The 12384-nt window shown below is 34.2% G+C and overlaps 1 protein-coding gene and 1 long non-coding RNA gene across 2 annotated transcripts; both read right to left on the bottom strand.

Annotated features, from left to right (window-relative positions):
* Positions 1-548: 548 nt before the first annotated feature.
* LOC110934564 lies at positions 549-1119 on the bottom strand. The gene is made up of 4 exons (XR_002588441.2): positions 1106-1119; positions 913-984; positions 720-848; positions 549-613 (listed from the first exon to the last, which is right to left on the bottom strand). It is a non-coding gene; the product is annotated as an uncharacterized LOC110934564 (long non-coding RNA).
* A 4092-nt stretch (positions 1120-5211) lies between these two features.
* LOC110933229 lies at positions 5212-6309 on the bottom strand. The gene is made up of 2 exons (XM_022176461.1): positions 5638-6309; positions 5212-5226 (listed from the first exon to the last, which is right to left on the bottom strand). The coding sequence occupies exons 1-2, from the start codon at positions 6307-6309 to the stop codon at positions 5212-5214; spliced, it is 687 nt and encodes a 228-aa protein (XP_022032153.1).
* Positions 6310-12384: the final 6075 nt, after the last annotated feature.

The following is a 12384-nucleotide window of genomic DNA, read 5'->3' on the forward strand; positions in this document are numbered from 1 at the left end:
AACATAAAGTGCTAATAACAGTGTTTTATCATGTTAGTCATACATAGCAACAAACCATCAAGTTAATAATTTAAAAAAAAAAACATACGACATCACCATCAAAAAATTCATAGTTATAGTATCTGATATCAGAACATACTTAAATGTCTTTGTTAAACTGACGTAACTTGATTTAATACGATCTTCTATTGCGAAGACACGTATGTGAAGTGCAACATATCACCAAACCTCAAGTTATTGTTAGTCTTAAACTTTCGCCAACCGTCCAACGCATAACGTGGGTTCAATTCATTTAACTCCGACTTAACATCATAAACCTCCACAACTCCAACCATGTTTTGAATTTTCAAAGGATGAAGATCAAGAGAAAGACCTGCTCGTCTGGCAACTTCAGCAGGAAGAAGCTACATGTATTGTGTGGAAAAAATAATAGTAAGACAAATAAACATAAATCATTAGTTTGTTATAAAAAATGGTATACCAGCCTATAGTCTCCTTTGCGATCAAAATGAAGGAACTCAGGGTCGAGAAGATGTCCAGAATGTTTGTTTGCAGTCTTTGCAATCTTATTTCTACGGTTAAGCTTTTTCTGAACGTTGGCGGCTCTCTTCCCCTTGATGAAAAAGTAAACATATACATGTGAATTAAAGGAATGTTGAATATATGTACAAAAAAAAAGTTTATATAACATATACTATTTAACTGGCAAGTATAGATACCTTAACTTTATGAGCAGATGAAGAACATCCAATATGATCACTTGTGTCGACGGGTAAGGCAGCATTTCCCTTAGTCCTATTCTTGACCATCTCCTTTCTCCCAGAAGTAACTTTACCTTTCTTCTTAACCTGTTGTCATAGAGTAACTTTAATAACAATAGTAGTATAACAATCTTTAAGATGGTAAACTTACATCTTGGGTTTTGTTCAATCGTGAAGACATGCGTCTCTTCGACGTGCATTCGGCATTGGTTGGTAACTTCTTCTAAATAATACATTATTGGATAAATATAACATCAGTAAACAGCATTACTAATAGTTGTAAAAACATTAAATTCTTATATGTGTTAAATTAAAAATAAATAATTTAATAATTTAGTAAGTACCTGAGTAACGGTTCCAGCTTCACCTACAGACACAACTTCTTCATCCTCATAGATGTCCTGGTCAACATTAATGAAATAATTAATATAATGCTAAAAAATTAAAACTTTTACTGCTAATGCTAAATACTTACGTACCTTGAATGCATTCTCAACATAATCAGCCTTCGATATCTCAAGTACACTATCATCGTCAGATCCAGGTTTCTTCAAAAAGCAAATCTCAGTCTCATCTCTATAAACTACTACCTCAAAAACAACATCATCAATTCTACTAAACACAAGCAAATCATCCTCCAGTATCCCAACATCGTTGCACATTTCGGGCCATCCTCTAGCAAATACAAATTTGGTATCAACCTTAGACGCCTCAACATTCCAATAGGAACCCTTATAACATATTTGAAATTTGCTACTTGGTGGGCTGTTTACGTAAAATTGTTTAATGACGCAGTCTTCGATTACCTGCATAAAATTAAAAATAATGAATACTATACATGAAGTATGTAACTTATGAGAATAAGTGTTGACACGTTAAAGATGCAAAAGAATTCAAGTTAAGATCAATACTCATACCGTAAAACCAAATCTTGCATATTGTTTAGCGATTAAACGTGAAATAAGATTCACCACACATGCCATCAACAAAACATGAAAGTTCAAGCCCAAAATCACCTAACGTTTTGAAAACCAACAAAGTATCCCTCGGCAGATTGAGATCTTTAACAACATTGTCCCAACCGTCAGTTATTATTGGCGTTGAATTTTCTGTTCTAACCCTCACACCCCATTTTTTACCAGACTCATGATAGATTCGCAACCTATTTTTTTGCCAACAATCTCCCCACTTTTGATTAGAAAAGGCTATAGGTACATCCTGTATATAATTTTTAAGTAGTGTAAGAAAATATAAACCATAAGAACTGTTAAATATATATCTCAATAAAAATAAATTATATATGTAAAAACATGTCATACCAGTTTCAAAGATTCTGGGTTATCAAGAAACTTGACAAATGTAGTATACATCATAAAACCTGAATCAGTAAAGATGTTAAAAGATTGTAATTAAGAAGTTGGCTTCGAAAATAAACATTAAGTTTTTGTATTAACAGAGTATGTAGTGAAATTAATCATAGAAACAGAGTATGAGTTAAAAATTTTCTACAAATAATAACTATTTTAACATGTTCTCAACAAATGATTCAAACACCTAAGTAAACCCTTCTTGAATGTATAGCAATAAACGTTTAAAATCGTATTAGTAGCAAGATAGGCTTTGAATTAAGATCGGTTAAACAATGTAAAGTTCATTACAATATGAATGTACATACCAGTTGCTGAAGAAAAAACAATAAAACCTCAGGTGATTGAAGTGTAGACAACGGAGAATAAGAAAGTTAAAACCCTAGAAAATGGCTGGGAAGAAGAGATTATTCAAAGAAGAGATGATAGATGTTTGATGTGTAATGATGATGAAGAAATAATGACGGTTGTGTTTTTGTCTTCCCATATTTTCGATTGATGAAAAATATTTACAGATACACCCCTTATTGAATTTGTTATTTACATTTACATTGAGATACAAGAGTAAAGTGGATGATTAGTTGAAATGATTTGGTATTCAAATTAACAAAGAAAAATAATTTTTCTTATAGCAAAGCCATTAACATATCATATTTTTTCAATGCTTTAAATCATGTATTAATCATAATTAGCTTTTAACATAAGTAAGTTTCATGAGCTCGGGAAGCAATGCCGGGTGAAAATCTAGTTTTATCTATTATAAGTAGCTTTTAACATAAGTAGTTTGAATTTGGTCAAACAGCGTTTTAACATTGCTTAAACAGTGTTTTATCTATTATAATTAGCTTTTAACATAAGTAGTTTGACTTTGGTCAAACAGACTTTGGTCAAACAGCGTTTTAACATTGCTCAAATAGTGTTTTATTTATTATAATTAGCTTTTAACATAAGTAGTTTGACTTTGGTCAAACAGACTTTGGTCAAAACAGCGTTTTAGCATTGCTCAAACAGTGTTTTAACTTTGGTAAAACAGACTTTCGAACCACTAAGAATTATATTTTTGCAAACAGTTGTTTGACATTGGTCAAACTGTGGTTTGACTTTGGTCAAACAATGGTTTGACTTTGGTGAAACAATTTTTTGGCTGGTGTAGGTTTGAAATTGATCAGTTCGTAGCCTCTTATGCAGTCCAAATCCGGTATAATTTTCCTCCATATTGATAGTGAACACGGGGATCTTCAGAATTGTCTGCGTTGTAAATTACTTATGAATAAATGTATCACACATTGTTCTGAGATGCAAAACACAATAGAGTTTATAAAGTTTAAACCAAATAAAAATTAAACAAAATAGTAATTTGAAAATATATATACAACTATACTTAGAACAGTGGAAGTTAAAACTCAGAAAAAACAATGATTACAAGCTAGTAAAAACTTCTTTGTAAACAACATTAGAAGTCTTATTTGTTGGTTTTCCATCAGCGTCGAATATTAGTATTTTAACGCCTTCTCTGCTCTTGACCCTTGATAATGCAACGCACAACAGACCCATGAGTGAAGACATGATCTTTCAAATAAAGACCAACCTTTGATAACGATTGTCCTTGACTCATATTAATTGTCATGGCAATACAAACTGATAAAGGAAATTGTCTTCGTTGAAATTGAAAAGGTATTTTTTTTGTCAGACGGGATCATATTAATCCTTGGAATAAAAACTCTCGTGCCAATGTTACCACCAGATATTACCTCAGCTTCTATAACTCGTTTACCAAGAAAAGTAATTTGAAGCCTTGTATCGTTACATAACCCTTTCTGTTGATCAATGTTTCGAAGAAGCATCACAGGAACACAAACTTTAAGAACTAATCTGTGATTAGGCAAGCCAGAAATCTTAAGAGCATTCAAATTTTCTGTTGATTATAAGCTTTCTTGAAAAGAATCATGAATTTGTTCAGTTTGACATATACTATCAGAACTCGGATACTCTTTCGCATCACTAGGAAATAACGAAAGCAATCGATCATTAATTTCATGAACTACCTCATTTTTGGGTGATAGAATTGCTCGCTCAGAAAAAAATCCAGGAATCCTAAATTGTTCAATAATTGAAGGATATACAAAGTCAATTAAACTTTGTATCGGGTCACAAATATCGGTGATTAGTAAATCATGTGGTATCTCTATAATGGTGTCACCATCATTATCATCTCCAACGTTTCCTTCACCAATATCAATAAGCCATTTTGCAAATTCTCTGATAGACTCCATATTTGAACTTTCAGCTCCAATAGTTACACGCATGTTTTTAGTCAGCCTTAACAGTCTGCATTTTGACCATATGTATGAAGAGCTTAAAGATGCACTAACAATTTCTTGTCTAGTATCATTAGGAATAACAGGTAGGATTTGTTTAAAGTCACCACCAAATACAATAACTTTACCTCCAAAAGGAATATCCGAACGAATACTCCTACCTTCCGAAAATACGTCGGTCATCGTCCTATCTAAAGCTTCAAAGGCATGTTTGTGTACCATCGGTGCTTCGTCCCATATGATTAATTGGGTTTCCTTTAATAATCTGGCAATATCACTATTTGGCTTAATATTCCACATTGAATCTTCTGTTAGATTAATGGGGATATGGAACCGAGAATGAGCTGTCCTTCCACGGGAAAGTAATAACGAAGCAATACCACTTGAAGTCACATTTAAAACTATTCCATTTCTACATCGAACAGCTGAAGCCAAAGTCTTCCATAAAAAGGTTTTTCCAGTTCCACCGTAACCATAGACAAAAAAAGACCTCCTTTACGCCCTACAACTGCTTCCATTATTTCGTCAAAAACCGCTCGTTGTTCATCTGTAAGAGATTGATGCAACCTGTTAAACTCAGCTTGTACTTCATCTAGGTCATGTGACAGCTCTTCATTGATCAGACGATTAGAAGCATCACGTAAGGAATCGTCATCAGGGTACGACATAGTGACAAACCTTCGTAATGATGAACCATTGGAAATTAAATAGTTTTCAATTTTCGACATAGTGACAAACATTCAAGTAAGGTTCTTAATCTGATATTCAGGAAGCACTAACCTAACAAATCAAAAAATTAACATTATTAATTAAAAAATCAAAATGTAGTTTGTGAAATAAAAAAGATAGATCAGAACCTGAAATATTTGTTTCTTTTTGACGTCTATAAACAATATCATCAGCTAAGTATTTCCACGTGTTCTCCCAAACAAATTCTGGCCGTGAAAGAGTATTTGACAAAAGCAGGGTAGCAAATAATGCTTGAAGATACCTAGCATGTCCTTCAAAACTTGCTTCTTTAATGGCCTCAACTTATTCATTGTCATCATCTAAGAGTCCCATCGCATAGCAAGCATCTCTAAAAGTCGGGAATAATTGACCGTTAACTGTACGTATCCTCAAAAAATAAGGTTCGCCCAATGCAGGAGATACAGAATGAATCCGACCTACACACTAGTACGACTTACGTACCTGCCAACATCTATCTTTAAGTATCCAAACAAATTTGGAAGGAAACTCAACATAAGTCAGCTTTCTAGCATCTTCATTTGTCTCGTTCAACTTCATCCATTGCACAAATATTGAAGAAGCAATAGAAGGCTTGCTTAAAACATTATCAATATCGTCATCCGCACCATACACAACATTCTGTTGGCCCGGCAAATGAAAGGGAAGCCTCATAACAGCAGGATACCTATAATGAACCTGATTAGAGAATATTCTCCAGGATGCCTCACAAACTGAAATATATCTACAATCATAATACTCCTTGATCTCGTCTTTTGGCTTTTCCTTGATGGTTGAATTTGTATCACCAGAAACTACCGCAGTAGCCATATCAGGACCTTTGTTATTGTACTTGAACAAATATTTCACTAAACCGGCTTGATTACACAATTCAACATTAATGTGTGCTTGATATCTTTTTAAAAGCCTTTTGTTATAAGGAACAACATTTCTGTTGTCTAATCTAACACCAGATTTTATAACTGTATGACCTGGATCTCTTCTTCTGTATACAGGAAAACCACTTGAATCAATAGTTGCATGTGGTGTGAATTTCTTTGGAAAGTTTTTTGAACATATTTTATCAACCATGCAAGGACAATTCAAATTAGCATTCCCACACGGACCATGAATCATATAATCAGTCACAAGAGATTAAAGTTCAGGATCTTCTTTTTTATCGGGAATCTCAGCAGAAATAAATGGATCTATGTGATCTATGGTTGGAAGTTTGTGATCGACCTTCATGAATAAGCATATATGTGCATGAGGAAGACCACGCTTTTGAAATTCTACTGTATAAACAACTAAATAAAAAGGAAAAATAAATAGATTTAGTAGTTGATAACCTTGATTACAAAATATATATCAGAGGATAAGATGTGAAGACGAAATAACATACCAGCGTTAATCTCACCGAAATACTTAGAATCCTTCAAATCTTTGAGTAAGGAATCAAGCTTCATTTTAAACAATCGACACAATATGTCAGGCCTGTCTTCGGCTTTGATGGTTGAATCTTTTAGAAATCTTTTTACTTCAGGCCACTTAGGATTACACGTTATAGTTATGAAGAAATTAGGGTACCCATACCACTTGCATAAGGCCATTGTATCGAGATAATTTTGTTGCATGAATCTTGCACCACCAGTGAATGAAGAAGTAAGTATAACAGGCTTTCCAGTATCTGTTAAAACTTCCTTACCTTTAGATTTATACTTTAGAAGATTCTCAAATGTTTCAGAGCGAAGGTTCGCTTGTTCCCTACGGATGTACTTTAGTCTTTCGCTCTCAATCATTGTGTACGCATCAACCAAAAACTGTTGTAACAACCTTCGCCCATTTAAAATTAAGGAAAATCCATAAGTTCTATCTTGGATCCTATATGAAAAAAATTCTCTCATTGTGCATTTTGGTTTTATTTTCTTATGTGTGGACATAAAATCTCTATGAGGAATATCAACTCTATAACCATCATCACCATATGGGAAAAGTAACAGATATTCAGAGCAAGATACGATGGGTGTAATTCGTTAATACGCTGCAGCATTCCCGACCGAGTCTCGATAACAATATCACGATGGTCTATAGCTTTATCTATGTCTCCGACAACCAAAGCAGCAACTTCAGATGTGGTGGGTAAGTTATATGTCCTGCCGTCTTTTTCTCTTCTATAAATAAGTCGCAGACTAAGGTTGGCCTCTGGAGATTTGTGAAAATGGTCTCTGACCATCCTACATGTCTTAACCAACATATTTTGTGAATCTAATAAAGCCCTCAAATACTCTATCATTTCAACATCAAGTTCTTTATCAGTAGGCCATGAAGGTTTTGGTTCCTTTGCTGTTAAAAGAAAAAAAAAACAACAAAACATTTGTCACACCTTGCTAGTTGCGGAAGCGTGTTGCGAGTGACGTAAGAAAGGTAATCATTGCATCCAATCATGTATCACCGGCTCAAGACTTGTTTCCTGAAATACATGTAGTTTTAAAAAGTCAACAAAAGCTGAGCGAGTTCACGCAGTTTTTGTTATCATATGTAATCGTAGTATTCATGAAAATGAAATCTTGTAATCATAGTATTCATGAAAATGAGATCTTGTAATCGTAGTATTCATGAAAATGAAATCTTGTAATCGTAGTATTCATGAAAATGAAATCCTGTAATCGTAGTATTTATGAATATGAAATCTTGGTATCGTAGTATTCATGAAAATGAAATCTTGTAATCGTAGTATTCATGAAAATGAAATCCTGTAATCGTAGTATTCATGAATATGAAATCTTGGTATCGTAGTATTCATGAAAATGAAATCTTGTAATCGTAGTATTCATGAAAATGAAATCTTGTAATCCTGGTATGTTCTGATTCATTCATGGAGTCTGTTAAGGATCTATCAGTGGGTAGCGAGCCCCTGACATAATGTACCATAAGTAAATAACCAAACCGAGAACACTTTGTTATCATTTGGGATCACAAAAGCACTCCACGGTTAACAACTAGGAGTGGGGCGTGCCTCAAGCCCAATAGATCTACACCTTTTTGCACCTTGGTCACTATGTGATTACTGGTTACTAATGTTATCATCCTACTTATGCACATTGATCATGTTATCTTCTACTCCATAACTAACATACCAATAGTTTTAGCATGTATTTCCCCTCGATGTTTTTGAAAACAAAACATTGAAATCAGTGAAAGGAGGGACATGAACTCACAAATTTGCGTTCCGTGTATTATGAAATCGAAGTGAGCGTCCGTACATGTCAATAACCTACATGTGTACTAATCTCGTTAGACACTAGGTCTTTCGGACCTCGTACAAGTTGTTCATCATGAATTCTTTATTATGTTCTCGTTTGTCGTCTTTGGAACAATTTTGTATTTTAGAGCGTTGATGGTTTACTCGCTCGATTGTTATGTATATACATATATTCTATACGTATTGAATTATATGTGAACGGCTTTGAATCTATGTCATTGGGCTTAACCCACGTTTTATTGTTTTTGGGCCTAGCCCTAGTTTTATGTCGTTTGGCCTCGCCCTAGTTTTCTTGTTATTGGGCCTAGCCCTAGTTTTTTTATGTCATTGGGCCTAGGCCCATGTATGTTAGTAATTTGGCCCTAACCCAAATAATTTATTTTTGGGCTTTAGCCCAAGCATTTTAGTAATTTGGGCCTAGCCCAAATCTAATTTTGGTGAGTCCATTAAATATACTCTTGCATTTTTACTAAAAAATCACCAAGCATGTAACTTAATAAGTTCGTTTTTCACATGAAAAATACTTGGTAATTTTTATAGTTTTCGACTTCCGGATTCTTGTTTTTGACCACTTAGTTATGTGTTCGTTTTAGTGTCTAAAAATATGTTATTTTTAGACTCGACGTTGTAGTAACTTGTTCACGATTTACTAGCATCTCTTGTTCTCGATACACCCAATTTGTCGTCATCAAGTGTTATGTATTTCCATTTTGGCCATTTTATTTAATTGTCCGATTTAATAGCATTTCTTGGACCATGTAGGAACATGTATTTGTATTTATTTTGATCACCCTATAGGTATCTAATACATACACATATAGCACATAGTACATGCACTTGACAAGTTTCCAAAAATATATAATTTTTACCAAAAATTATATATACATATATGGTTACATCTTAACCATTTATTTTTGTAAAAGAATAAGTTTAAGTCCATAAAACTTATTGAATATTTAAGACTTAAATATTCTCATTAGGGTTTCCAAAAATGACGTTTATGACCACTAATCGCGTTTAACATTGTTAATCACCCTTTAATCCCCTCTTTAATCGCGATTAGATTTTTAGAAAAATTCGCCATAGTTTTCCCTAATACTATGACGTTTCCCACGTTATAAAAATGCGTTTACATCAATAATCAATTTTCCAAAATCACCACCTATTGCAAATTAAGTTTTTAATAACCAACTTTGCATGTATACATTAACTCATAACACTTTCATTTTCCCCCATGAACATATATATATTTTACCATGCTTCTAAAAAATAAATGACACTTTATGTATTTTTACAAGGTCATTAAACCAACACATTTCCTCATGCTTTTTAACTAGTTCATCCACGCACATAAACTTGCTTATGTGACTTTTAAAAATATTTATATCACAAATCATGTCCTTATAAACTTGTAAAAGTTATATTTATTAAAAATTACTTTCAAGTTTATGGTTTAAGTTCATGGATTATTATGAAGGTGATGATCTTGCTTAGATCTAAACATCTAAATGTTTAGATCATTATTTTTGACCATGATCTTACAAGATCATAATATTTAATACTCTACTTTAACATAATCACAAGATAATATAAACTAGTCTACACAAATCAACATATTTATGCTAACTAGCTAACACTAATCTAATAAATCAACATATAATTTAATTATATTTAGTGTTTGTTATGTTTGAGATTAGGGTTTTTGATTATGCTTTTCATAATTTTTAAGATGATCAACTTGTACATCTAGTAAATACTAGTAATAGGAAACTTAAATAAGATGGTTTAAGAGCTTACAAATTTGCAAAAGCCCAATGAGAATATTAAGAAAAGATTTAAGCTCCAACCAAGCTTCTAGTGATGCTCCATGCTTAAACCATGTGTGAGTGAAATTCTAAAGGCTAGATTATGTGAAAATGAGGTGTTTAATGAAGTTTTGAAAGTGGGTTTTGTGTGTTCTTGGCTGCCGTGAATGGAGGTGCACAAAAGGGAGGTCTTTGCTTTCTAATTTAGTAATAGGAATGATAGATATGATGTGATATAAGGTGTAATCTTGAAGTACTCTTTTTTCAACAATAAATCTCCAAGCCATTCTTCAAATCTATAAAATTTAACATGAATATGGTGGGTGGGACCCACCTAGATTTTGGCCATAATGAGGGGGGGGGGGTAAAATGTTAATATTTTATAAAAAATGGTTAAACTTGTTAAAAATAAGATATTTTTGTCATTATTTAATGTAGGGTGATTAGGGGTTTAATTACACCATTAGAGGGGTAATTAGAGTTTCGGAACCAAATTTATTATTAACTAGCTCACTAAACTAGTAAAAATCATGTTTTGGTACCTTGGATGCCTTTTGTTCGGTTGTTGGTTCATTTACGGCGCTTTTGTGTCGTACCGACAAATATTTTCCGCAAGTTGTTATTCCGCATCCGAATGATGTATGAAGTTATTTTGAGTTCCAATTTAGGCTTAACTAGCTCGCTAGGTTCTTCGTTTGGTTGTTACGATGACGGAAATGCCGCTTACTAGCTCGTCGGTTCAATAACGGACTAGTTTAGTGCATAGCGATATAATATCGGAAGCTTATGATTTTGGTCATCCCATTGATACCCTTAAAATGTTTTAGTGTGTTTTTCATCAAGTGACATAATTCCGAAGTCCCGGAAATGCTAAATTATGGTTTCAGACGAGTTAAAATGTCATATTTTTGGCCAAAACGGACATTTTTGCAATTAGGGCGTTATACCGGAAGGTCTTGTATCTTTGAAAGATTTGCTTTCGTATTATTGTTTTCTTATTATAATGGACTCAGTTATGTTATCCGTTTGTCGTTTTTCAGTGTTTCGTTCTGTTTTCACGGTTTTGCCGGCATGAATAGTATCATCGTGAATAGTGCACGCAACACTTTTTACCAACACTTTTAGGACATTGTTTGACTGGTTTCAAAATATGACGAAAACCAGTATATGTTTTAGCTTTGTTTTCTTGTCCTAACACTGATATCCAGTATACGACACAGTCACGTAATTAAATTATGCTAAATGCATGAGATTATGTAGATAAAATAGTGATTAGTTTGTACGGAATTGTTGATTAATCGCCATTTGTCACATTCTCCCCCTGTTAAAAAGAATTTCGTCCCGAAATTCACGTTGAGTTATCCTTTAAAGGACTCTTCTCAAACAGGTGGGGGTACTTTGTCCTGATCTGATCTTCACATCCCTAGGTATACTCGGGTTCATGACGTGAATTCTAGCGGATCTTGACTAGTTCGATACGACTTCTCCTTGTCTTATGGACTTTCCGGTCCATAACCTCAACAGGTTCTTCGGTAACTGGAGTGTGTCGTCTACATGAATTTCATCCACTGGGATGATAACTGTCTCAATAGTCGGACTTTTCTTGAGATTCGACACATGAAATGTGTCGTGTGCATTACTGAGTTCTTCTGGCAGTTTCAACTTGTACGCGACGGTACCGATCTTTTCTAGAATCTCGAATGGCCCAATGTATCTCGGGTTTAGTTTTCCGCGTTTCCCGAATCTAGCTACGTCTTTCCAAGGCGAGACTTTCAGTAAGATTTTGTCTCCACCCTCGAAGGATAATGGTTTACGTCTTCTGTCCCCGTAGCTCTTTTGTCTATCATGAGCCACTTTGATACGGTCTCGTATCTTTGCTATCTTGTCAGTAGTCTCTTGGACTAGTTCAGGGCCAATGAGTTGTTTGTCTCCGACTTCGGCCCAACACAACGGTGACCGGCACTTCCGTCCGTATAGTGCTTCGTATGGGGCGGCTTTGATGCTTGTGTGATAACTGTTATTATAGGAAAACTCTACCAGAGTTAAATGAGTATCCCAGTCTCCGCCTAAATCCATCACACAGGCGCGAAGCATGTCTTCCAACGTTTGGGTGGTTCGCTCGCTTTGTCCATCGGTTTGCGGATG

The sequence above is a fragment of the Helianthus annuus genome, chromosome 4 (genome assembly GCF_002127325.2).
Source record: "Helianthus annuus cultivar XRQ/B chromosome 4, HanXRQr2.0-SUNRISE, whole genome shotgun sequence".
NCBI classification, from domain to species: domain Eukaryota; kingdom Viridiplantae; phylum Streptophyta; class Magnoliopsida; order Asterales; family Asteraceae; genus Helianthus; species Helianthus annuus.

What these genes read in the sequence shown, in the direction of transcription:
- LOC110933229 (XM_022176461.1), bottom strand. Translation starts at nt 6,309, where the DNA reads ATGATTCATGGTCCGTGTGGGAATGCTAATTTGAATTGTCCTTGCATG.